This window comes from Cimex lectularius, unplaced genomic scaffold, assembly GCF_000648675.2.
Source record: "Cimex lectularius strain Harlan isolate CLEC.00 unplaced genomic scaffold, Clec_2.1 scaffold14, whole genome shotgun sequence".
Classification (NCBI taxonomy): Eukaryota; Metazoa; Arthropoda; class Insecta; order Hemiptera; family Cimicidae; genus Cimex; species Cimex lectularius.
The window spans coordinates 1,491,072-1,517,511 of record NW_019392637.1 but is presented as its reverse complement, the minus strand read 5'-3'; the positions used below and the strand labels follow the sequence as shown (position 1 = coordinate 1,517,511).

The following is a 26,440-nucleotide window of genomic DNA, read 5'->3' as shown; positions in this document are numbered from 1 at the left end:
TTTTGGGAAAAGTTTCCCTCGATTAATATTTTATTTTATTTTTTACTATAAAAAATGTATAAACACATGTCAAAATATGATAAAAATGAACAAAAAGATCAGAAACATGATGAAGCTGAAGAAGGGGCCTGGCCGAGAGGAACCCGGACCGAAAAAACGGAGGCTTAGCACTGTAATTAGTAATGACTTAGTTTATAAGGGGCCCTCCATAAACCCGGGGAAAAACATGTTTTACTCAGTTTTGTTCATTTTCCATTTAATTTTATAATTCCTTACCATAAACTAATTTCAATCCATAGAGTATTATTTTCTCTGTTAAATATACGTTTAAAACGTCTTTGTTTCAGCTCAAGAGAACGGCAACTTTACGACTGGCGGTGAGTAATCCAACTATACAAAATTATAAGAAATTTACATATATTAAATTTATCCGGGTTTTTGCGTCTTTTTATATATATTTAATATCGATATCTTGAGCTATAGATATATGAATTTAGTACCTACACAATAAAAAAAATATATCGATATCTTTAGTTATGAATAAAAAATAATTCAATTATGGAAATATGGAATGTTGATATATGAGAATCAACAGTGCATGCACAAAGTTTGTTTTATATTCAGTAAATATAATAGAAATATTGATATATATAACTCTTGAAGTTTGAATTATTGATGTATTAATATATCAATGTTTTCAACTATCGAAATAGGAAATATCGATATGTACAACTATCAAAATAGCGCTACCTTAAACAATCGATATTGAATATCGATATTTTGAGTTATAGATGCATCAACTTAGCACTTTCACTACTAAAAAAGCATATATTGTTATCTTGAGTTATGAATAACAAATAACGATATATTCCATTATCGAAATATGAAATGTCGATATATTAACTATCAAAACAGCTCTATCTTAAACAATATACATTTAAGATCGATATCTTGAGCTTTGGATATATCAAATTAATACCTTCAGTATTAAAAATGTATATATATCGATGTTCTTAGTTATGAATAAGAAATATCGATATATTCAGCTATCAAAATTGCGATACTTTAAACAGTCGATATCTAATATCGATATTTTGAGTTATAGATGTATCAATTTAGCACCTACAATATTAAAAAAAGCATAAATCGTTATCTTTAGTTATGAATAATAAATATCGATATATTCAATTATCGAAATATGAAATATCGATATATTAAGCTATAAAAATAGCTACCTTGAACAATCGATATTTACTATCGATGTCTTGAGCTTTAGATATGTCAAATTAGCACCTACGATATTAAAAAAGTAATTATCGATATACTTAGTTAGGAATAGGTAATATCGATATATTAAACTATCGAAATGTGAAATATTAAACTATTGAAGTTTGAAATATCGATCTATTAAAATATCGATGTTTTCAACTATTGAAACAAAATTATCGTTATAATATACTCAAAAAAAGCAAATATACACATGTTAAATACAGTCAAAGTATTGATAAATTGAAGTTAAAAAATAAATAAACATAAATAATACAATACAAATAACAATAATAAAAACTCGATTCCTTATGTAATCTTTATTTATACATCGATTGCAAACAACGCTTCCTTCGTTAAATCGATTCTTTAGATAAATCGTTATTTGTCAATCGATTACAAACATCGATGAGTTCGATAAATCGATTCCCGAGATAATTGTTATTTATACATCAATTACAAACCGATTCTTCGTTAAATCGATTCTTTAAATAAATAGTTATCGATTACAAACATCGATGAGTTCGATAAATCGATTCCTCAGATAATTGTTATTTGTACATCGATTACAAAAAAAATCGATGCCTTCTATAAATCGATTCACCAGATAATCGTTATTTATACATCGCTTACAAACAACGTCGCCGTTTCTTCAGATAATCGTTACTTATGCATCGTTGCCTTCGACAAATATATTAATAAGTTTGGTTTTCAACGCTACCTTGATTGGAAATAATAAAGCAATTAGCGATACATGTATATACAGAATGATATACAAAATATCGATATCCTAAAAAACTTAATACTGAAAATCAAATCTGTAAGAACATGTGGATGCGTTATATTTTTTCCTTTTTTTTTCTACTCCAACTCCGATTCGTTTCCGTCCACAATATGTGGTTTTGTGGACGCGCCTTCGGCGGAGGGGATCGGAAAGGGGGCCGCGCGTTTAGTTTTTATCCGCCTGTCCCACTTTCCACTTCCCCACCCGGGGAACCCTCCGGCAGTCCGCCCTCCAGTCTCGTACAGTCGGCCCGTCGCGACGCCTGTTTCAAGTTCGACGTCAAGCTCAAAAACACGGCCGCGAACTAAAAAAAAAAAATGTCTAAAATAAACTATCTCGTGGCAAAAAATCTGAGAGTTGATTTTGGATTATTATTGTGAATGTAATTTTGTTTTTATTTCCACTTGATGATTAAGTGTTGAAAATAAGTGAAAGTCAACGCACAATTTGGAATCATGGATAAAATGACACTACACTTTAAGGACAGAGACCACCAGGTGAGTTTTTTCATATGCCTAATAAAAACTGAAAAAAGAGGCCATTACTAGCATAAATAATTTTATAAAATAAATTATGAATGCACATGTATTGTGAATAGCACTATGTTTCTAAGTAAGGAAGAAAATCAGTTATAATATTTAACAAACCGGATACAATAAATGTACGTATATAAAAAATGTCAGATAGATATTTCATCTCGATATATAAAATAAACCACCAGACTGCATCTCACGATCTCTGAATAAATATAAAATAAATATACATTTTATAAAAGAAATCTCCATACTTTTGTTGATTTGAAGTATATCGATAATTTGTCTAAACTGGCGGATCGATTTTTAACAAATAAATGTAAGGTTTCCCTGTACCTAGGATATCGATACCACTCATTGGTAGGTTTCGTATATTTCGATTATTTAGATGTATACTTCGATAGTTTTTATATGTTACGTATATATCGATTGTTTTTTATATGCATCGATTAATTTGACTACCAATCGATAGCTTTTGTAAATTACGTATATATCGATTGTCTGGGTTACATATAGAATTTTTATATGTATCGATTAATTTGACTATTAATCGATAGCTTTTGTCTATTACGTATATATATATATATTGATTTTCTGGGATATATAGATTTTTTATATGTATCGATTAAGTTGACTACAAATCGATAGCTTTTGTATGCTACGTATATATGATTGTCTGGGATACATATAGATTTTTTATATGTATGGATTAATTTGACTACCAATCGATAGCTTTTGTATTACTTACATATCGATTATCTGTTGTACATATCGATTGTTTTTTATATACATCGACTAATTTGGTTACCAATCAATACCTTTGCATATTAAGTATATATATCGATAACTTTTATATGTATCGATTGTCTTGAATACATATCGCTTGTGAATGATATCGATGTTAATCTAATATATAGATATTTAAAATATCTTTGTACATCTAATACATCGATATTTATGATACCGATATCTGTAACTCTAATATATCATTCATGATATCGAGCTCTATGCAATTCAAATATTAAAGATATCTACGTAAATTTAATATATCGACATTTACGATATCGATGTCTATGGCTACAATGGATGCTGGCTTATAATCGATGTATTTGATTATTTTTTTATTGTGGGGCTCTTGTTAGACGCGCGACGTCCGGTCCGCCCTTTTTCACTGTTTATCTCCACCATTCCTGTCACGTCGTGGTTCCGGAGGAACAGTAAACCGTTGGAACCGTTCTGAATTTAAACCGTGGATCTTTCGTTTTATGCTAGCCGTACGCGATGAGCAATTAGTTGCGACCCAATTGTTTCAACAACGGATCGTTTAATTTGCAGGGGTTCTTTCCTCCTGGAACAGCTTCATCTGTACGGAGTTTCCCAGGCGGAAAAACGGAAAATCGAACTATTTTTTAAAAATTAAAGTTAAACTTCTTGGTGTATTGACATCAAAATGAAACAATCCGGTTCGAACGTTTCACCTTGAAAATCAGTTCAGTTGTTTTTCCATGCAAATACATAGAGGGAGGGAGAGAGAAGAAAAAGAAATTAAACAAAGCATCATCTCATTGTGAAAAATTTTCAACTTCCCATTGTCCGAAACGTCCGGTTCCCAGCCTGGGAGGATCATTATTGAGTAGGGCATCTGATGATTTATTGACATTAATCAAGAAAAATAACAAGCAATAAAGGCATATACGTGCAACAATATTTATAAAACTGAACAAGACGGGGTTTTTTATAAATATTTTAGGCTTTTTTTTAGGGGATATCGATATTTAGCCAATAGTTGATTGTTTACAGTCTTAATATCGATAGTTATGTTATCGATTTATCATATTATTCTTTCAAGCTACACTTTGCATATCGAGTTTGTACTTCGATTAGTTAATATATCGATATTTTGGAAATTTCTGTCACCAGTGAATAATTTCACGATTTCGATAGTTAATATATCGGCGTTTTAATTTATATATCGATATTCAATATATACATCGATTATTTAAACATACAATCTATATATCAATTAATTAACCGTATGTGCAACCCTTCGAATATATCGACAATGTGTAGGCAGATATCTATAGCAATTGTGTGTATCGATTATTGAGACGTAAAATCAATAACCTTTGTATACCTTTGAATATATCGATCAGTATACATCTTTGGACGTAAATATTCATTTTAATTGTTTTATGGATATATATGGATACGTTTTTGTATATATCGTTTATTTGGATGTATATATTGACACGTCTTTGTAAATATCTGTACATAGTTTATTTTGACGTGATATCGATAACTTTTGTACTATCGCTTATTTTCACTTTACATCGATAGCTGTTGTATATCGATTATGGAGACATAAAAATTAATAGCTTTTGTATATTTCGTTTATTTTGACTTACGCCAATAGCTTTTGCATATATCGATTATTTTGACTTTATATCGATACTTTTGTATATAACGATTATTTTGACATTGACTATTTTATTTTCGATAGCTTTTGTACATATCGATTATTGTAACTTTATATCGGTAGCTTTTGTTTATATAGATTATTTTTACTTCATCAGTATAGCTTTTGTCTATATCGATTATTTTGACTTTATATCGACATATTTTATTACATCGATTATTTTGACATTATATCGATAGCTTTTGTCTATAACGATTATTTGGACATAGAATCGAAACCCTTTGTGTTTATCGAATATTTGGATTCATACGAACCCTTTGTACATATCGATTATTTGGATGTTAACTTCAAAAGCTTTTGTACAAATCGATTATTTTGATTTTATATCGATTATTTAGACTTTGAATCGAAACCTTTTGTGTACTTAGAATATTTGGCTTCATACAACGGTAACCCTTTGTATACATAGATTATTTAGAAATAAAATCATTAGCCTTTGTATGTATCGATTATGTGGCTATATATCGTGTAGCGTATGTGTGTAGATATGGATGTGTTTGTTAGATGTTTTTTCGGTTAGTTCGATTTCTGGTATTTTAGCATACTTTCTTGTTATTACAAACCACATAATTTATATTCATATGTTTATTATGTTGGATATCTTTGACGAATGTATCGATTATTTGGAGGTACAAATCGATGTATTTCCAGTATTATGGACAATGCTGATACACTGTCCACCGTACTTAATTACCGTGCACTGCTACCGTCGTATTTTTGGAAATAATGGCGCAGCAGGTGGCATATTGTGCTTTCATGGGGGTCAAAAAAACGACGAAGAAGAGCCGGTAAGGACACAGGGGCCCGTTTTCCCCTCGTCGGACGGCTTTCCATTTTTTTCGCGTACCGTTTCACGAAACGGGTGGAGATGAGGAGGACGTGAAAAGGGAAATTTCGACCCCGTTTTCTCCCCAGGTGACCGACGGGACGCCGAGCAAAGGCCGCCGGCTCTCCTTGAATCTAATTAAACCAGATACTAAAAGAGAAAGAGAAAGAAAAGAACAAAAGGGAGTGGAAAGAAAAAAAAGAAAAGAAGCACCTAAGATCGAATTTCGGTCTGCATGCGTCGTCGTCAAACCCTTCCGTCTCAATTTCATAAATTTCTTCGGCAAATTTTGGCTCTTTATTTTGGAAAGAAATAAAAAGAAATAGAAATGGGAGAAGGACGACCGGCCGTGTGCCAACCGGTGATCAACTTTCCATTGAAATCGAAATCCGGGGTGGCCAGGTGGTATACCAAAGAGAAATCTGCGTTTTGTACAGAAAACAGAATTTCGGCTGGGGATAAAAATCCCTCCACGTGCTCACGAAAACTCGATTAAAGGACCAAAAAACAGACTAGTCGTAAAAGGTTCAACAAACAGACAAAAAAAACCGATAACGCTCAAGAGAGATAAAAACAACACTTGTGAAAACGTGAAATAAGTTTCAAGTGTTTAGAGGCGGTCGAAAATTGTTCTAGACAGGCTGTCGATTTATGGACAAGCGATACCGCGCGGACCCAAAGATCTACGCGTGGACCTTCCGCGCGTTGTCATCTCCCCCCTCGCGGGTCTATTTTCGAGGCGTATCTCGGCCCGTGGAAACCATTGACCCGGTAGAGAATCGATTTGCGTTTCCCGGACGGTGCGGAAATCCTTTTTTTTCCTCGGGGTACGTTGCCGTTTAAAAGCCTTTATAAGTTAGATACATCGATTAAAATATCGAACGGTTACATCGATTTATCCTGAGAATCAATAAACATCGATGTGCCATATATCGATACACTAGGTAAACCTATAAAACATCGATAATAAGGTTTCATGGCGTAAGTATCGCTCTTACATCGATGTGTAATCTTTAAAATATCGATACACATCGAAAGTATTTATTTTATGAAGAAAAAAACAAAATAGCCGTAATATACTCGAGCATTGATACTAGAGATATCTTAGGAATTGATCTAGATAGGAGATCTAGATAGGAATCGATACTCTCATATATCTCAAGTGGCTATACATTATTTGTAAAATTTTATTTCAATGATTTTCTGTACGATATAGATGGTTCGATACTTGTGACATCGATATTTTAGTCTGTATGTGCAAGATATCGATCGATTCTTGTGTAATCAATGCTTTGAGTTTATACCCAAAATATCTATATTTGCATTATCTTGTATAGGTGGAATATTGTTTTGTATGGTTATCGATACTTGGGAAATCGAATAAAAAGACATCGATATTTTAGACTATATGTTCGAAGTATCGATTCTTGTACTATCGATGCTTTGAGATTATACCCACAATATCGATATTTGGATTATAGATATCTTGTATTATATATGTGAAATGTCGTTTTGTATCTATATTTGGGACATTGGCATTTTAGACTGTAAATACCAAAATCGATTCTTGTGCTATCGGTGATTTGATTCTATACCTACAATATCGATAAGTGGGTTATACATGTCTTGTATTATGTGGAATATCGTTTTGTACCGATAGTTGGGATATCACTACTTTGGACTATAAGTACCAACATCGATTCTTGAGCTACCAGTGATTTGAGTATACACCCACAATTTCGATATTTGTGTTACATATTAATATGTATTATACATGTGAATATCGTTTTCTATCGATACTTGAGACATCGATATTTTAGACTAGTTGTACCAAATATGATTCTTGTAATATTCATGCTTTGAGTTTATACTGACAATATTGATATTTTAGTATTATATGTATATGTATTATACATGTAAATATCGTTTTCTATCGATATTTTAGACCATACACCAAAAATCGATTCGTGTGATATTCCTACTTTGAGTTTATACCCACAATATCGATATTTGGGTTATGTTTGTATATGTTTTATATACGTGAATATCGTTTTCTATCGATATTTTGGTCTATGTAACGAAATCGATTCTTGTGGTATTCATGCCTTGAGGTCATACCACAATATCGATATTTTGGTTATATATATGTGGAATATCGTTTTGGATACTCGGGTCATCGATATTGTAGACTATGAACCAAATGTCGATTCTTGCTTTTAGTATATACCCACAATATCGATATTTGGATTATAGATTTGTGTTATTAAATATCGTTTACAATCGATCCTTAGGACATCGATATTTTGGACTGTGTACCAAATATCAATTCTTGCGGTATCGATGCATTGAGTACAGTATATAGATATTGTGTTATACACCTTGAATTTCGTTTTGTATCGACACTTTCGATATTTTAGACTTCATGAACAAAAAATCGATTCTTGGTCTATTGATGCTTTGAGTTTATACGCGCAATATCGATATTTGGGGTAAGATATCTTGTAATATGTGTGAATATCTTTTACTATCGATACTTAGGGCATCGATATTTTAGACTAAGTACCAAATATCGATTATTATGATATTCATACTTTGAGGTTATACCCACAATATCGATATTGTGGTTATAGATGGATACTTGAGAGATCGATATTTTAGACTAAGTACCAAATATCGATATTGTGGTTATAGATGGATACTTGAGATCGATATTTTAGACTAGTACCAAATATCGATATTTTGTTTCAACAAATGTGGAAGCGTGAAATACGGATGATTCACCAATAATGAATATCGAAAGCTAACTATCGATATTCCTTAACACTTATTTGTCGTAAACAGATGGATTATTAGTTGGTATGAACGTATTTATGAGAATAACTATGAAGCCGTCCTGGATCCATGATTTTCGCCGGATGGATGGACATGACGTGTTAGGAAGCGATGTAACTTCACGGTCGAAACTTCTCCCAGGTACTCAATTCTTCCGTCCGTTCTATAATACGTTCAAATAGGCGTTGTGCAGGGGGGAAAACGCGAGGTCGCGGCGATACATTACGGTAGGGGGGCCGATGACGGACGTACAAGGCTACAAAAGGATGATACGTCGTTGTTTTTTTTTTTTATATTTTACAACTATGTAAAAAAGTTGACGGGATAAAACGACTCTCGTGGTGGAAAAAGGGCAACGGTAAATCACGGTAACGGTCGTCGCACGGTTCAGATATAGTTTTTCCTTTTGTAGAGTTATCCCCGTCGATAGCCCGGGGTCCGGCCTTCCTCACTTTTTTTACGGTCGGAAAGTCGTGCCTGGGATTTTACGTGACAGTCCGCGGTCCGCACGGCCTCGCCGCGAAAGTCTGCCATGGGTGAAAGTCACCGGGGATTTGTAGGCCAGAGAGAGAGAAAAAAAAGAGAGGCGTAAAAGTTATCTCACCTTTGGACCCCACGGACCCGTGAATGGATTTTAAGTTTGGACGTTACAGGATTAGGGCGCGATGAGGAAAGGTCGGGGCAAATTGGCATATTATTTGCGTCGTTCTTTTTTTTTTTTTTTTTTCGTCCATTCCGATTTTTCGAACCTGGCCAAATTTGGCCATCCTCCGGGGGCTCCCTCTTCCTACGCCCCTAATTCAAGCCTACGTCCCCGGGATCCCGTGGGATTAGAAGTCCAACACGATATAGATGATTAATATCGGATTATCTGAACGGCACCTGTTTGATAGGTTTTTTCTCTCCTCGCTCCCACCGGCTTCGTACAAAGACGGAACATGAGGGTGAAACTAGATGTCTTCGCCTATGTCCCGATTAAGTCCCAGCCAATTCGTCAATTGTAGAATGTCGCAAACCTGAACAATAGAATTGTCCATGCCTGTTGTGAACCCCTGGTGATTTTCTCTCACGCGACGAGGAATGACGGACCTTTGGGTTAATTGATGATGAAACCGGGTCGTCGAGCCGGTTCGACGGAAATTTTCGTCACACTACAGTGTCGATATAATAGTTTAAATGTCATTAACCATGTTCCATCTGTAGATATAAGATTGACGTCGTAAATATTGGTAAACATTGATATATTACCCATAAATGGTTAAATATCGATTAGTCAAACGTCGATACCATATGTATAAAGAAACAATGCATCGATTTCCCAACGCCTGAGGGAAAGAATATCGATTTGTCTAAATATTGATATATGCATCGATATTTCACCTAAACTGCAAAATATCGATGCCACAAGTATCGATATGCATCTATGTGAAATTACAAACCATGCATTTACTAAGATCAATATTCTACGTCTAAATTGTTACATATCGATATTCAAAGTTTGATACGAATATATATTGAAAGTATAAATTATTAAACGATCGATTTACCAAGCATCGATATTCTACGACTATATTGTTACATCGATTTCTAAATTGTTACGGATCGATCTCCAAAGTTCGATACGAATATATATGGAAAGTATAAATTATAAAAGATATATGAAACAAGTATACATACAAGTATACAAGTATACGATATTCTACTTCTAAATTGTTCCATACCGATCTACAAATTTCGATATGAATACATATAGAATGCATAAATTACAAAAAAAAATCGATATACCAAGAATCGATATTCTACGTCTAAATTAGTACATATCGTCTTCTAAATTGTTACATATCGATATTTAGTTTCGAAATATATTCACGCAGTTAAGAAGTAATGGTAGACGATATCGGCATTTAGACTTCGATATATATTCACCGAAGTTAAGGAGTAATGATAGGCAATATCGATACATAGGATATTTGTTGATGCATAAATTTAGATATGTAGACTTTGATATATATTCACGCAGTTAAGGAGTAATGATAGACGATAACGAAACATAAGATATCCATGTTTATTGATGCATAAATGTCGATATTTAGACTTCAATATATATTCAAGAAGTTAAGGAGTAAGGTTAACAATACTTGTTTCATAGATCTTTTATAATTTATACTTTCCATATATATTCGTATCGAACTTTGGAGATCGATCCGTAACAATTTGGAAATCGATATGTAACAATATAGTCTTAGAATATCGATGCTTGGTACATCGATCGTTTAATAATTTATACATTCAAGGTAAGGAGATAGGCAATATCGATACGTAGGATATCGATATTTGTTGATGCATAAATATCGATATTTAGACGTCAATGTATATTTATGCATTTAAAGAGTAATTATGGGCAATATCGATACATAGGATATCGATATTTGTTGATGCATAATATCGAGAAACTGGATCGTTTTTGATATGTGGTGAGGTGAGGGGTAGAAATTTCGAAAATTGGAACCAGGTTGAAAAAAATAAAATCGAGCACGTTTTGACGCCTGCGGAGAGAGTTTGGCAACGGGCCCCGGGTCTATTTCCGTCCCCATGGGCCTTCGGCAGTTTCAGTAACACCTCTGCCGGACCGACGACGGCATGTCTTGGTTCGCTTCCTTCGTCAACGTCCTCGTGAACGGCCGCGAGGCTGAGCGCCGCCCCGAGGACGACGGGTCCGTCCGGTTCCCCTCGTCATCATCAGAGACGGACTCTTTCGACGATTCGGACGACGAGGTCCGCTTCGCCGATATCGACGGCCATCTCCTAGAGGAGGCCGAAGACCTCGAGCCGGACGACGACCCCATCCCGGAAACTGCAATAGAGACGTACCAGGATTCCGATTCTGAAGGTACTTAATTGATAAGTGGGCCGGACATCGGAGACGACCGATCTGCTGATAAGTCCCGACTGTCTATCAACCTGATATTATTAGTCTTCTTACTTGTTTTGTCCTTAATTGGCTGTGAGGGTGACGCGACGGGCGGGGTTTTTAGTCAAGGTGTGCCTTCCTTTAGTGTTGTGTTGTCATCAGTTGATTTGACTGTTTTGTGGTGAAGGTGTGGCGAGGAGCACCTCGCCTGCTGCCGTGTACGCGACCGTGTCCCGTCCCGAGTGGGAGAGGAGCAGGTTCGAGTTCCCGTTCCCCGTCCTGGAGTTGCGGGGCCCGACGCCCCCGGAGCCCGACTTCCCGGAGTACGAGCCATCGAAGACGTCCGCGTTGGGACGACAGCTCTCCTCCCTCGCCCTGCCCGAGACGGGACTGGAAAAGGGGGCGAAACGGCTCTGGGGGAGCTTCCAGAAGCTGGCCACACCCCAGGCGTCTAGGATCAAGAGGAGGTTTGCCCAACAGCCAGTTTTCCAACACCAGGTAACGACGGCCGCCTCGCCGTGCGTGTGTGTCTTTGTTTTGAGGTCCGTCCGGCCTCGCTCTTTCTCATCTCCAATACGTTGAACCCGGTTCAGAAACCGCCCGGCGTAGATAAAAAAAAAACTAAAAAAACGGCCAATTAAACAATCACGTAAAACCGCATTCCTTCACGCTTTCTAAGCTTTTCTTTTACAATTAAAACGTATGCTTCCGAGGGGTGGTTAGAATTAGGTCCTACGGCCGGACGGGTACCCCTCTTCTTTTATATATACACGTATCCTTTATTTAATTTTTAATATTTGCCCCGTTTGTTTCAGGGCCAGAGCGGATTCGAGGACCTCCGACGTCACGTGAAACAGGGCGGCGACTTTTCCAAAGAGCTTGCCTCCATCCTCCAAGAAAGGTAACAAAACAGAAATAAGGCATAAAAGAAAAACTCCAATAGGTTTTAGGCAAAAAAATGCCTGTCTGTAATATGAACATGATAGTAAATGAATTAGGCGAACATCGTAACACAAGGATATGAGGCGATTGAACAGAATAAACGAAAGAGGTGACCCGATAGAATGGGCTAGGTGAATGATGCCAGTAAATAATTTGGCATGAGTGAGTGATACCGATTGAAGAAAAAGGGTAACGAAGTGGCACCTGCAATGACATCAGTAAATGACTTTGACTTGATGGAATGTGGGAATATCAACAGTAAATGAGGTGAGGTGATTGAATGGAATATTTACTAAAATGGGATGATTGTATGACATCAGTGGAATTCGTGGGTGGATTAGAGTAATGACGTCAGCGGTAACCTATAAGACTGGGTAATGACGTCAGAAATTCTTTTCTGATATTTACTTCAGTGAATTTCGTGGTTGGTCTAGTGTATTATGCGCGGGAATTAATTGATTTGGACTACTCTAAAAACGCCAGTTAATTCTTTGATTTATGACTGACGTTAGCGTTACTTTATTTTTTTAGTTGCCTTATGATCGATGCATATTAGCCAAGAATACGATTATTATATGTGCATTCATATTGAGGGAGCGAGATCGTGAAAAAAAGGCCAGAGGCGACGGTGGGAATCGAACCCATGACCGCGGGGTCTATGAGCCGAGAGTCTCTCACGCTAACCACTCGGCTACCGCGTCGAATCCTAGGTTCGATTATGGCTATGACATCAGTGAATGTCGGCTGGCATAGAGTAATGACGTCTGGGGAATTAATCGATTTGGGCTATCTTAATGACAGTTAATTATTTGATTGGATTAAGGTAATGACGTCATGAAATTTTGATTGCACTTTAGCAATATCATTGGATAACTATAATGGTGGGTATGAAGCCAGTGGATTCCTAAGGTGGCCATTCACGATCACTCCAAATGGAAGCGCGCCAAGCCGTCCAGCTCCATTTGGAGTGCCTGAAATTTGAGGGGGCATTCACGACCGCTCCACAGCCAGTCGCTCCGAACGTCAACCAGTGAATTAACTTCTCAAAATGGATAACGATCTCTTGTGCTACTCTTCTGTTTATTTACATATTAAAAGCAAAAAATCGAAGAGGAAATGGTGTAAGCTCCTGAACAGAAGCCGTAATACCCACTTCAATTTGATGAAAGATCTTTCCCATGAACCCGCTGATTGGAGGAACTATTTAAGGATGGATGAAACGTCTTATTTATTCGTTATATTTAGTGTTCTATTGACCAAATTACTTCTTTCAATTATTTAATCTTTTTTGTAAGGTTTTGGTTGAAATGAAAAGCTAGTGCCACGAGCGGGATCTGAATCCATGGCCTTCGGCTAAATACGCCGCTGTTCTACCACTTCTAAGCTATCGTGACTTCGATCCTCTCCGACACCAAAAAATGGCAAAAAGAGAAAAAAATTCGAAAGGTTGTAGGTTGAGATGGGGAGTTGGTGCCCGAGTGGATCGAACTATCGAAGTCAGGATAGCTCAAGTGGTTAGCGCAGCGGCGTATGTAGCCGAATGTCGTGGATTCGAATCCCCTCGTGACACTATTTTTTCATTTCAACCAAAACCTTACAAAAAAAAAGATTAACATCTTATTTATATTTACTCCAGCTTGTTACCCCCTTGATTAGACAGTCATGAGAGAAATCATCACTACTTGAAATGTTGGCAACCACATTACGATTTCTCGCTACAGGGATGAACTACAAAGAACTTAAGTTCTCTACTACGATTTCTGATCATTGTTAGGGGTTATCAATACCGCATCTCTCATTGCATTTGTATCCTTTGTTTTGAAAACGTCGACCAACTGGTTGAGGATCGAATTTCTTTTATTTCTATCGTGGTAATATAATCATTGTCCACCACTTTCATAAACATGGTAAACTTTCATACAATTCAATCACCTCAACAATAAAATCTCGATTGGATGTCATTACCAATAAAGAATAAACGTTTTTGACTTTTTGAGAATGTACGACGGAGATGTTTGCTCAGTGAGGGTTTTCCCATTCACGACCAGGCTACCGCGCCAAAATCCCTACCCACCACGCCAGGTTTTCCCATTCACGAACGCGCCATGCCGTCGTCGCGCTGTAGATATTTGGAGTGGCGCGATGGAGTTTGGACCGATCGAATATTCGGCACAGCCGGGCACGCCAGTTCAGTTTTGCCATTGACGTGGTTTTTGGAACGGCGACGCTCCGTTTGGACTGCTTGGAGCGATCGTGAATGGCCACCTTAAGACTTGGACTAGAGTAAGACGTCAGTGATTACTGCTAGAGTAACGACGCTAGCGACTTAGGATATTATGAACTGGGATATAATGACATCATTGTTTCCTTAACCAAGCTTATGTCTGGGAATAACTATTGGCATTTGTCGCGAATTGCTCGATTGGGCTAAGCGGGTGACGTCGTAGCTTGAATTAATAAATGTTCTTTGTGTCCATGGATTTGGGTCCATTTCCAGGTCTGAGGCGGAAGCTCAGTACGCCAAGCTGCTTGCGAGGCTGTCGGCCAAATTGGCCAAGGCGACGAAGGAGCTGAGCGGGACGGTCAACTCGACCTGGCACCGGATCGGGATCGAGATGGAGAACGAGTCCGAGATACACAGGAGCTTCGCCGCCTCGCTCACCGAGAACCTTGTCAAGCCGCTGAGGAGCCTCACCGAATCACAGCACAGGATCAGAAAATCAGTCGAACTCGCCGTAGATAAAAGTGGTAATTTTTTTAAAAGAAATTTTGATTTTTTGAAATAATTCTTTTTGGGCGTGTTAGCAAAAAATTTGGCAGAGTGGAGGGCGGCCGAGGCCAAGGCGAAAAAGCACAGCTTCGTGAGCGCGAGGGACAACGAGAAGCTCCGCGACGGCGTCGACGTGAGGAACCGCATCTCGGGCAGCTCGCTTCACATTTCAAAAGCCGCCAGTGAAAAGGACACCACGAAGGTCTGTTAAAAAAATAAAATAAAAATATAAAATAAAAGATGGAAATCAAAGAGAAAATATTTACAGCTTGAGTCGAAGAGGAAGAAGGCAGAGGAGACAGTGAAAAAGGCCGATGTGGAGTACTACAACCTCTGCCTCAGGGCCGAGAGGTCGAGGCTCGAATGGGAATCCGCCATCGTACGAGGGAGCCATTGTTTCGAGGTAGTACAAAAACTTAAAATTAAACTTAAAAATAAATATATAAATGAATTTCATAAAGGTGATGGAAGACGAAAGGCTCAAGGGGCTGAGGACGCTGGCCGACCTGTACGCCAAATGTTTCAAACAGACCGCCCCGAAATTAACTCAGGTTTGTTTCGAAAAAATAAAAATTGTACTTATACCTGCATTTTAAAAATTCTGTAACGCAGATAGGAGAAAGGATAAGCGACCCTCTGGAGGCGATCGACGTTTCGAAGGACATGCAGGCGGTGGTGTGCTTGAGGGTGGCGACGGAACCGTCCCACGAACAGATCCTGCCGGACTTCTACCCGGAGCAGCTAACCCTAGCCATGAACCGCGATAGGCGGAGGCAGGTCTGTACAGAGAGAGTCGTGTATTAACTTTTGAGTATGAGGTGAGCGATAGTGAATTAGGTCATTGGACAAGACCAGGACCGTCTATGTAAGACAATGACGTCAATTGTGAGAGGAGGTTAAGTGGAAAAGTGATTTTATAGAATGGGATAGGTGAATGTCAAAAGTGAGTGATTGGATAGACCTCTTACACTTCTGGAATAGAACTGAGAAATTACAAGATGAAATGAATCACTCGCAAATCCTAATAAGTTTGAACATGTAGGCGTGACGTCACGCGGGCCAATAGCACCTTCACATGAGCTACTTACATGTTTTGCATGTTCGACGTGACGTCATCTGCGCTAGTAGCGCCTGCGCAAGAACCGACCTTTTCCCAGTAGCTCCTTTAAGTGACGTCACCTGCGCCAGTTCCTCCTTTCCGTGACGTCATAAGGCAAAAACAATGACGTCATGACATCGTCAAACTCCATGGAGTCATACCCCCACCAGAACCCATCAAGTGCGCCAGTATTCACTGCGTCAGAACCGGCCTTTTATCACTACTAATGACGTTAGTAAATAGGAGAGGTTATTACAGTGCGTCACTAAATTAAGAGATGATATTAAATGACGTCAGTAAATTAGGAGAAAATAATTAAATGATGTCAATAAAATAGTCGAGGTAAATCACTAAAGTCAAGTAAGGTAAGTCACTAGATTAGTAGAAGATATTAAACGACTCATCGAATTAAGAGGTAATTAAATGACGTCAGTAAATTAGAAGAGGATATAAATTACATCAGTAAATGAGAAGAGGTTATTAAATAAAGTCAGTAAATTAGGACAAGTAATTAATTGACGTCAATAAAATAGACGAGGATATTAAGTTACATCAGTAAATGAGAAGAGGTTATTAAATAAAGTCAGTAAATTAGGACAAGTAATTAATTGATGTCAATAAAATAGACGAGGATATTAAGTTACATCAGTAAATGAGAAGAGGTTATTAAATGACGTCAGTAAATTATAAGAGGATATTAAATTATATCAGTAAATGAGAAGAAATTATTAAATACCGTCAGTAAAGCAGGAGAGGTAATTAAATGGCGTCAGAAAAGTAAGAGAGGATATTAAATTATATTAGTAAATTAGAAGTGGATATTAAATTACATCAGTAAATGAGAAGAGGTTATTAAATGACGTAAGTAAATTAGGAGAGGTAATAAAATGACGTCAGTAAATTAGAAGAGGATAATAAATTACATCAGTAAATGTGTCGGAGAGGGGGCTCATCTTTCTTGCACAGCCACCCCTCCGTTTCAATAATGCCGTTCACCGTGGCTGGAGAAAAGGGGGAAAGGAAAGCGGTAAAGAATATAGAAATGATGGAAATTTAAAATTTTAGGAAAAACTACAAATTTATTTTAAAACTAAATTATGGATCCTTTCTTCTTTTACTTCCAAGATTTTCACAATTGTAACGAAAAACAAGGATTAAAATTAATAGGGAGGGAAACGAAAATAAAATAAGGACAGTTATGGCATTAACAAAATGAGAAGAGGTAATTAAATGACGTCGGCGAATTAAGAGAGGCAATTAAATGACGTCAGAGAATTAGGAGCGGTTATTAAATGACGTCAGAGAATTAGGAGCGGTTATTAAATGACGTCAGAGAATTAGTAGAGGTTATTGAATTACATCAGTAAACTAGAAGATGTAATTGAATGATGCTAATAAGTTAGCAGATGGAATTTAAATGACGTTAGTAAATTAGTAGAGGATATTAATTACATCAGTAAATGACCAGAGGTTATTAAATGACATCAGTAAATTGGTTAAGGTGTTAAATGATGTCAATAAATGAGGAGATAAGTGAGCTAAGATAATATAGAAAGGAAATAATTAGAGCGAATGATATAAATCTAGGATTTTTATTCATTTCTTTTCAGGCGATAATCAAACTCTTGCAGCTTGTCAAAGGCGACCTAGAGAGAGAAAGGCGAGGTAAGGCCGGTGTTGAGAACCTCGTACTCGCTTTTAAACAGACACCCACATTTACTAGCGAAGACTCGCAGCATAATGTCACTGACAAGCTCCAACACGTGAGATTTTTTTTGGTGGAGAGGATGGGGAAGAAAGGATTTACTGTTGTCAATTGTGTCCTCAGATGAAATCGATGCTGGCATTCCTCGAGGCAACGAGGTACAAACTGCAGTCGGCACTGGCAGAGATTGAAGGCACCCCCATACCTGGCCACCCACTCGCTCCGCACATACACATCTCGAGGGACAGGCAAGGTTATAGGCAGTCGACGCTCAAAGTGCCCTCTTGGGTCCATGACACCGCCTCCGAACCAACATCAGAGCAGCACATCTGGATTGACAGAGGCACCGCCGATGGTACTGCGACCCACACAGATAGCGATTTCGGTACGTCAGATTTAATAAAAACATACATTTTACACAATTATTATTTTTATTTTAAATGATATATTTTTTTAGACGAGTTTTCAAGCCAAGGAAGCGAAAAGGGCGACGAGAATGCAGTTGTAGCAGAAGTCGTCCCATCATGCACGCCGCAGCGTTGCAAGGCTCTCTACAACTACAAGGCCAAACTCTACGACGAGCTCGACCTCACACCAGGTACAATGGTTCAAACCTGTCAAACGGCATCATGTTTTCAAACTGGTATAATTTACAGGCGACATAATCAACATCCATGACAAGCAGGTTGACGGCTGGTGGCTCGGCGAGCTCAACGGCACCGTCGGAATATTTCCAGCAACTTACGTTGAAGAATTGTAAACTGATTGTAAATAAAAACAAACAACAACAACAAAGCCAAATTTTTAAAACACAAATTGTACATAAGATAAATAATTTAATAATTAAAAAGTTTTTTTTATTTAACAATTTTCCTGATTTATAAATTTTGAATTTATTAATATTCATTCGGTCATATTTGGTTTAATTTAGATTTTAAAAAGAGAGAAGACAAGGCAAACAAAAACGGTTGAGAATAATTAACATAACGAAAAAGTTAATTTTTTTCTTTTAAATCACCATCCTAAAACGAAATCGATCACCTTGCCGACTACGCTTGTGTCCTTTTGTGGTGTCGGTTGATCCGGCGTCGCCATCTCCCTTCTCGACAGGCTCAGGTGGCGTATTTTAGGCGAAGTAGGTGAGAATGCTTGGGCTGTGACGCTGTTGTTGAATGCTGGCGACGTGGGGCAGGAAAGCCTCATCTGGTTCTAAATTAAAAAAAAAAACTGAATAAAACGAAACAATGGACAACAGGCTTTTTATTAATTGAAACAATGAAACCAGCTCTTCACGCGGTAAGCGCCGATTTTTGGGTTTCCACATCCCCTAAAAAATCACATTAAAACAGTCCCTAATGACAGAAATTAAAAAAAAATATATATATATATGTAATATATATAAAAATACCCGTGGTGCTTTCTTGAAAACACATTTCTAACATAGACCAAACTGGAGAAGTTTTTCGGCTGGAATAGACCTTATAAACATATAGACCTTATACAATACAAAAAGAAAAAAAGAAAACTTACTATATTTTTCCGTTCGGAAACACCGATCATTATGTTGCCATTGATGATTCGCTCATTGTAACCCAGCGCCTTCCGAACGTCTCCCCTATTGCCGAACTTCAGGAACATCCAGTTCCCAGACGTCGGGAATGAGTGTTCCATCACCTGCCCAAGCTGAAAATTACAAATAAAAATAATTTTTTAAAGTATTAACAATTAAATAATACATATCCCAGCATTAATAGATCCTAGGAAAGTCACGTGTCTAAAAAGGGAGGTTATAAATAAGCACTGTTACTACTACAGGGCCTTTAAGAACAACTAAATTTTATAAATTTTCATACCTTAACTAAACACACAAAATCTAAAATGACATATTGATCATCATTCATCATAGACAGTCATCAATAATTAAGCCATCGTCAATAATTTATTCAACCCAGCCTTACATGTAGGTTATATTCACTGTTACTAACCATCGGTCTTTTTAGACACTAACATTTTATAAAATTACATATTCAAATTATTGAACTAATGTGTGGTGATTAGTGACCGTTAATCAATTTCTGAATAATTATTGAACTAAGCCACACACAACCTAAAAGACATATTGATCATCATTCATTGTAATTAATTCAGTTATCATCGGTAATTAAGGTGTTGTCAATAATTAGTATACATGGCACTTACAAGAAGGTTATATATACTGTTACCAACCAATTGTCCTTCAGACGCATTTTATTTTAAGAATGAATATATACAAATTTGAACTAAATCACACAAAATCTAAAAAGGACGTATTGATTATCATAGTTATATAAATCATCATCTGTAATTGAACCATCGTCAATAAATTAGTCATCATGGCACTTACATGAAGGTTATATTCACTGTTAACAATAATTGGTCCTTCAGACACAAGAATTTTTTTTTAAATTCATATATTCAGATTTGATTCAACCTATATTAACAAAGTTATACAATCAGTCGCCATCAGTATTTAAGCCATAAACAATAAATTCATCATGGTCAACATGAAGGTTATAATAATATACATTATTACAAAACTTTCAAACAATTTGTTTTTCAAATTTGTCCTAAGTTGCTAATTCTACTTCTAACCAAGCCAAAAAATAATAAATAATATATCAATATAAAAATATTGCCCCGGATAAAAAAGTTTTTGAAAGCATGTCCAACTGGTCATGACTTACCCAGAAACAAAAAACCCTGGCTTGTGTGTTTGAAATAGACCAGATAATAATTGACCGATATATAAGATGCAAATTAAACAACAGAACCTGAACGTTCAGTAGACAACGAGAACAAACATCATACCTAACTGCAAGAAGGGCAAATTGGTTGAAACACAAATTATAATGTTCACGCAGCCATAAAGGTGACTTGATTAAGATCTGGAATTGATAATTAATCCAAATGTTTAAATATTACGTAAATTATACAATATAATGTAATAATTAAAGCTTCCATGATGGATGTTAATAATAAAAATCTAAACAATAACTTTTTTTTCTAACCTGTGTAGCATAATTTTCAAATTGTGATACTTGTAGTGTATGACGATAATTTGTCTTCTTTTTCCAAACTAAATTACACAGTTTAATGTAAAAATTAAAACTAGCATGATGAAAAAATTATTTAAAACAATCTATAACTTTTTTTAACCTGTCATATATTGTATGATAGTTTTGAGTTATGGGGTTGATTGGTCAGATGGTTGTCATATTTTATTTAAAATTGAAACCTTAGGATTTAGTTTAAAGTTTAATTATACTATGTACTTAATTGGGAGAAATAGACAAGGAGTTGATGCAGACAAAAGATAAATTATTTTCATTGAGATAACGTATATTATAAATAGTTGACTGAAAAGCAAATTGGTTGTAACCGTATTATAACCTTCATGAAGCCGCAATGGTGACATGATTAAGATCTAGTATTAATAATAAAGACAAATTTTTTAAATTTTAACTAAATTATACAATTTGATGTATTAATTAAAGCTTGTATGATTTTTATACGCACTTGAGAGAAAATAGACAAAACATGAGCACTGGCAGATGGTGGAAAGCCATAAACTACGATCCAGTGTCCTTCACTGTCCACAGCATCGTTGCCGACAGTGTCCATCCTGTAAAATATGGTAATATATAGGTTTGATTAAATTAAAACATGACAGTCGTACCTGTCGGGTGTGGCTCCGATTGTTCTGTCTGTTGTAACCTCCGCGTTCTTCGCCTTCATCTCCTCATCAAAAAGGGAAGATATTGGGGGCCCGTTCAGGACCATCTTGCTCCCGTGGTTGTAGTGCGGCCTGAACGACGTTATCTGGAGAGGGCTCTCACCGTGGCGCGGTGACACGTTCATCTTCTCAGGTGAGGCTTGGCTCCGGGACAGGAACTCATGGTTCACCTCTGGCTCGCCGAGCAGGAATCCAGGCAGGTACTGACCGCTGGCTCCCGGCGACTTCATCTCACCGACCATCTGCAACGACCAACATTTAATACACCGGTGGGAGACGGCCTGTCTAGTCGGACCGTCTCGGCCCAGACGTTCTTCCGGGGTTGTTCGAGACGCTGGTACTCGCTCGAAAGCCACCTATATCTCCTCAGCAGCCTGTCTTCATGTTCACAGCAATTGTAAACAGGTGTCGCGTTTGCTTTCCTCTCAAAATAAACCTTCACCTCAACTAACAAACCATAGACAAAATATCCAAAGACGATAACTAAGAGATAATACATTTTCCCCCCTAAAATATATAATTTACTGAGAAGAAAAAAAAAAGAAATAATTAAACACATGAAAAGTTGAAATATTATTTTTTTAAAAACAAAAAAAAACTTTAAATTGTTTAAACCAGTGTTTAAAATTATAAAACTGGAGATCCGAGCTTTTTAAAATTACACAGTTTATTCGAGTCTCAATACATTCGGATTTTTATTTGTTTACCAATATTAAGACCTTTTTTTGCCACACCACATACATAAAAATAGACAAGCCGTCCTGGAAACGCACGCCATACGCGTCGAAGGCGACAAGGGCAGTTCCGACGTGAACCCGCGCCTCAAGCCAATCCAGCCGGTCGTAGCTGGCCTAACAAATTGCGCCAAGAATCAGCTGATGCCCAAAGGCTGTGAGCCATATTTCAAAGGGAAATTATAAACGAAACATCAAGATTTGGCGTCTCCGCGAATAGATGGTGGTCCGAACTACAGTTCTGACAGTGGTTAGGTGACACCGTAGGCAGATGGCCATGTAGATAAACACACATTCAGAAATTTACGGATTACGGCAGGACGTTCGAATTGACAAAGAAAAACAAGACAAAAACACATCCATTTAAAACATAAATTAAACAAAAACCAAAAACATGGATCGAGATGTAAGTAGACATAAATGTATTGAAACATTCAACAGTTAAGGATATATATATATTTTTTTATGGCATAGTGGTGCAAGATGCAGAGCGATAGTAATGGCTACGGTGACTACAGCTACATACCGATCGAGGAAGAGCCACGTACCACACTACATGTCTGCCCGACCTGCAAAGGATCAGGTAAAATAACTGTACAAAAAGGTTACAATTAAATAATAATTTTTCTTCCACAGGATTTTTTGATGGTGTGCTACCACCCATCGAGTTCAAAGAGGCGCCGAAGAGTGCAAAACGTGACTAGTGGCGAATTAAATAAATAATTTTTTTTCTTCATTTTATTGTTTATTTTAGCGAGCCAGTTTGCACCGGATTGCGAGCTTCCAGTTGCCCTGCCGAAGATAAAATGCCCGTTAAGCCTACGCCCCAAGCCTAATCAGCTCACCGTAGGTTTATTATATTTTATTTACATTAGTCGCGCCATTGTAGAAACTGTATTTCCGTTCAGTAGAGGTCGTCCTCTTCAACTGTAGAGACGCTCCCACTCCTGCCGACAAAAAAGAACCGTGTGCCTCAGTTCGGCGCCACTCTTAAAACCAGATCCAATCCGACGACACAAGAGGAGAAGCTGTACTGTGCTACCTGGCTAAATCTTTTCCCTAAGCTCAATAATCTTTCCAATTCCAGACCTTCGATAAGGAACAGCAAGAGCAGGATGAGCAGCAACTCTTCCGAAGGCGGAGGCGACATTGACCTGATCGAGCCGAGGGAAATCGACAACAAGCCCGACTTCATACGGAGGACAAAGGTCAAGCTGAAAAGCTCAAATCTGTAAGCTAAAATAAAAATAAAAAGGCGTTTGTAGTATTATTGCATATATTGTTTTAAAAATGTGTGTTTAAAGATTGGAGATCAGTGAAGGCGTCATCGACGTGGTCCACCTGGCGAAGGTTGATGAGACCGCCGCGTATACGTTTATGCCGCAGGTAAACCGCCACCTCTGCGAGATGCTGCGTAGCCTCAAGGTCAAGATAGTGCGCCAGGCGTGCCAGGCGATAGCACAGCTCTTCGGCCGAGTAAGCCACGTCTCAAGACCGGTAAGATAAAGGAGAAATCCTGCCTAAGACACGAATCAACAAAATCTGTTTGAAGGAGTTTGACGACATCGTCGTTCTACTTCTGATAAGGACGGCCGACTCGAAGAAGTTCGTAAGGAAGGATGCGACTTCGGCGCTTGACGTAATTGTCGCATCAACACCACCACAAGTTGTAGTGCGGGCCATACACGCCAAAGGGCCCAGGTACGAAAATTCCCCCCTGAGTTTTTCTTTCCATTAATTTTTTTTTTTTTTCATTTTAGGTCAAAGAACCCTCACGTGAGGCTTACGACAGCGAAAATAATGTGCACGCTCGTCAGGCTCGTAGGGTACGAAACACTCCTGAGTCATCCGGCACTTCATGAGATGCGCAAGCGCGTCCTCGAGACAGGTTGCATCCTCCTCGACGACCAGAATGGCGACGTAAGGTATAAAATCTTGCCGACAAACTTAAAAAATGCCGATATTTATACATTTTTTCATTTTTATTTAAGGTCAGTTGGGCGCGACCTCATGTCGAATTTTGTAACGCTGGGCGACTTCGAGGAAGCGCTGCTCTCCGACGTACCGCAGCAGCTGATAAAACGGGTCGAGAAGAGCATCATATGCCTCCGTGTCGAACTCCTCAAGTCCGTAGACATACTCAAAACCAGCGACATCCCGCTCCAGTGAAATGTGAAGGCACTTTACGGCGATACCCTAGGACCTTCAAAAAATAAAATTATTCAACGATTCAACATTTCATTTATTTTCTATCCTCTTTACCCAGATAAGTCTACTGATTTAGAAAAGAAAACAATGCAAACCAAAACTAGAGCTGAATTATAGAAATCATGGAAACAGGTTGGAAGATTATCTTTAACAATCAGGTTCCAAAAGAGTCACACAATTATTTTTTAATACATCATTGAATAAATTTCAGCCAGAATTTAGCATAAAATATATAATTATAAAAGAATTTCCAGTTTGACGGTTTAAACAAGGAAATCGCAACGATTTGAACTGAATTCAATAATTCAATCGGCTGGATATCTGATCATAAACTGTATGGATTAAACTATTGGATGGCTGCAAAGTTTGGTCCCCAACAATTAACAAACAATTATATTTAATATTTATACAGCATCCCTTCATAGACTAGTCCAACCTACCACTAGAGTAAGCCAATTCGCAGATGATATCACTTTTTACACTTGTGAAAAATTCATGTATATGGGAATCTCGGAAACCCAACCTGTAATTAGAGAGTTTGATCATCAGCAGGCGAAGGAAGATCACACATACCAGCTGGCCTGCAACTCGCTCCGTACAAAATCAACACATGTAATTCCTTAAAATTTTTAGGACTGATAATCAAACAGAAGCTACTATGGAAACATTATATTGAACATGCGTAAAAAGTGCTGAACTGAATGTCTTAGAAGTTCAATGCAAAAAAAAAACCCACGACTTAAACACAATGTCATAAAGACCGTTACACCTTATGGTAAATACTATTGGAACCATTGAATTAAATGTAACATATACTGGATATAACCATTGGATCTGTCATCCATACCAGAGAGGAAACCAGTCATAAAGGTTTCCGCTGGGTGAACCTGGCTCCGCTCGACTGCCAGACAAATACAGTTCCATTCTACGGTAGTTGCTTATTGAATAAATCTTTAAGTTTAATTAGTACAATATACAGTATAATTTAAGCTCTAGGTTAGGCAGTTAAAATCTTGAATCTCCTTATCTTTTAGAGTCGACTCTTGAATCCCTTGAAGCCAGTAGAATTGGAAAGAATTTACCATTGAATTTTTCCACTAACAGTTTAAAAACGAATAAAAGTCAAGAAAATAATGAAAACAGCAAAAAATCAGTCGAAGCCATACAAGCGAGGATATCCAAATCCGACTCAACAGATTCTCGATGTACGTTCCACTCACCATTTCGGCCGATTCTTCCTCTTCACTCCGCCAACGAACAAAAAAACAGTTAAAACGGAATTGTAATATTTAAAATATTGACAAAACAAACATTTAAAAAAAATTGTAAAAAACGTATCCGACAGGGCCACCCGAGACGTGAAGAGTCTTGTCCCTGAGCCTGAATAAAAAGGCGGGATAACAATTAGGAGAGGTTACGCGAGCATGCTGACGGTAAATTAAAAGAAAATAACGATTAATTATCAAACTGAATAAAAAAACGTTAATATTTATTGGCAGTCATTTATTATTTCATAAGAGTTAAAAATTATACATAAATTAAAAATTGTATCAATATAAAAATACAAAAGAATCGATAAAAA

The 26,440-nt window shown here is 37.3% G+C and overlaps 3 protein-coding genes across 12 annotated transcripts; 2 read left to right on the top strand and 1 right to left on the bottom strand.

Moving 5' to 3' along the window:
* Positions 1 to 17: 17 nt before the first annotated feature.
* Positions 18 to 18,990, top strand: LOC106663084 (nostrin). 4 transcript variants are annotated; one of them, XM_014387649.2, is made up of 12 exons: positions 18 to 172; positions 348 to 377; positions 12,444 to 12,529; positions 15,068 to 15,318; positions 15,376 to 15,542; positions 15,609 to 15,743; positions 15,802 to 15,891; positions 15,953 to 16,117; positions 18,050 to 18,202; positions 18,268 to 18,529; positions 18,602 to 18,742; positions 18,801 to 18,987. In XM_014387649.2, the coding sequence occupies exons 1-12, from the start codon at positions 77 to 79 to the stop codon at positions 18,902 to 18,904; spliced, it is 1,680 nt and encodes a 559-aa protein (XP_014243135.1). In that variant the 5' UTR covers positions 18 to 76; the 3' UTR covers positions 18,905 to 18,987. The 4 variants fall into 4 exon arrangements, with proteins under 4 accessions (XP_014243135.1, XP_014243137.1, XP_014243134.1 ...); XM_014387648.2 differs by lacking the exons at positions 18 to 172; positions 348 to 377 and adding exons at positions 11,322 to 11,607; positions 11,816 to 12,126 and having other exon boundaries at positions 18,801 to 18,990; XM_024227073.1 differs by lacking the exons at positions 18 to 172; positions 348 to 377 and adding exons at positions 11,640 to 11,757; positions 11,816 to 12,126 and having other exon boundaries at positions 18,801 to 18,986.
* Positions 18,670 to 26,272, bottom strand: LOC106663088 (nucleoporin NUP53). 5 transcript variants are annotated; one of them, XM_014387657.2, is made up of 6 exons: positions 22,212 to 22,460; positions 21,860 to 22,158; positions 21,700 to 21,805; positions 19,675 to 19,827; positions 19,186 to 19,353; positions 18,670 to 18,758 (listed from the first exon to the last, which is right to left on the bottom strand). In XM_014387657.2, the coding sequence occupies exons 1-6, from the start codon at positions 22,413 to 22,415 to the stop codon at positions 18,753 to 18,755; spliced, it is 936 nt and encodes a 311-aa protein (XP_014243143.2). In that variant the 5' UTR covers positions 22,416 to 22,460; the 3' UTR covers positions 18,670 to 18,752. The 5 variants fall into 5 exon arrangements, with proteins under 5 accessions (XP_014243143.2, XP_014243146.1, XP_014243142.2 ...); XM_024227109.1 differs by lacking the exon at positions 18,670 to 18,758 and adding an exon at positions 19,553 to 19,611 and having other exon boundaries at positions 19,232 to 19,353; positions 22,212 to 22,463; XM_014387658.2 differs by lacking the exons at positions 18,670 to 18,758; positions 19,186 to 19,353 and adding exons at positions 19,377 to 19,471; positions 19,553 to 19,611 and having other exon boundaries at positions 22,212 to 22,465.
* On the top strand, positions 22,493 to 24,884 carry LOC106663086 (TOG array regulator of axonemal microtubules protein 2-like). Of its 3 annotated transcripts, none has more exons than XM_024227082.1 (9): positions 22,494 to 23,056; positions 23,125 to 23,233; positions 23,287 to 23,346; positions 23,405 to 23,496; positions 23,562 to 23,680; positions 23,738 to 23,881; positions 23,955 to 24,147; positions 24,203 to 24,351; positions 24,411 to 24,884. In XM_024227082.1, the coding sequence occupies exons 1-9, from the start codon at positions 23,045 to 23,047 to the stop codon at positions 24,817 to 24,819; spliced, it is 1,287 nt and encodes a 428-aa protein (XP_024082850.1). In that variant the 5' UTR covers positions 22,494 to 23,044; the 3' UTR covers positions 24,820 to 24,884. The 3 variants fall into 3 exon arrangements, with proteins under 3 accessions (XP_024082849.1, XP_024082850.1, XP_024082853.1); XM_024227085.1 differs by having other exon boundaries at positions 22,495 to 23,056; positions 23,562 to 23,881; positions 24,411 to 24,575; positions 24,642 to 24,884; XM_024227081.1 differs by having other exon boundaries at positions 22,493 to 23,056; positions 23,562 to 23,881.
* Positions 26,273 to 26,440: the final 168 nt, after the last annotated feature.

Bases quoted from the DNA above. Each gene is read 5' to 3' on its own strand.
- LOC106663088 (XM_014387656.2), bottom strand. From the start codon at position 22,415: ATGTATTATCTCTTAGTTATCGTCTTTGGATATTTTGTCTATGGTTTG. The intron at 19,828-21,699 runs GTGCGTATAAAA...TGTAATTTTCAG, and splicing joins TTTTGTCTATTTTCTCTCAA to CTTGGGCAGGTGATGGAACA. The intron at 19,354-19,674 runs GTAAGTTTTCTT...TTTTTAATTTAG, and splicing joins TTTCCGAACGGAAAAATATA to AACCAGATGAGGCTTTCCTG.
- LOC106663084 (XM_014387648.2), top strand. From the start codon at position 11,358: ATGTCTTGGTTCGCTTCCTTCGTCAACGTCCTCGTGAACGGCCGCGAG. The intron at 15,543-15,608 runs GTCTGTTAAAAA...AAATATTTACAG, and splicing joins GTGAAAAGGACACCACGAAG to CTTGAGTCGAAGAGGAAGAA. The intron at 15,892-15,952 runs GTTTGTTTCGAA...TCTGTAACGCAG, and splicing joins CCGCCCCGAAATTAACTCAG to ATAGGAGAAAGGATAAGCGA.
- LOC106663086 (XM_024227081.1), top strand. The intron at 23,234-23,286 runs GTAAAATAACTG...TTTCTTCCACAG, and splicing joins CCCGACCTGCAAAGGATCAG to GATTTTTTGATGGTGTGCTA. The intron at 23,347-23,404 runs GTGACTAGTGGC...TGTTTATTTTAG, and splicing joins GGCGCCGAAGAGTGCAAAAC to CGAGCCAGTTTGCACCGGAT.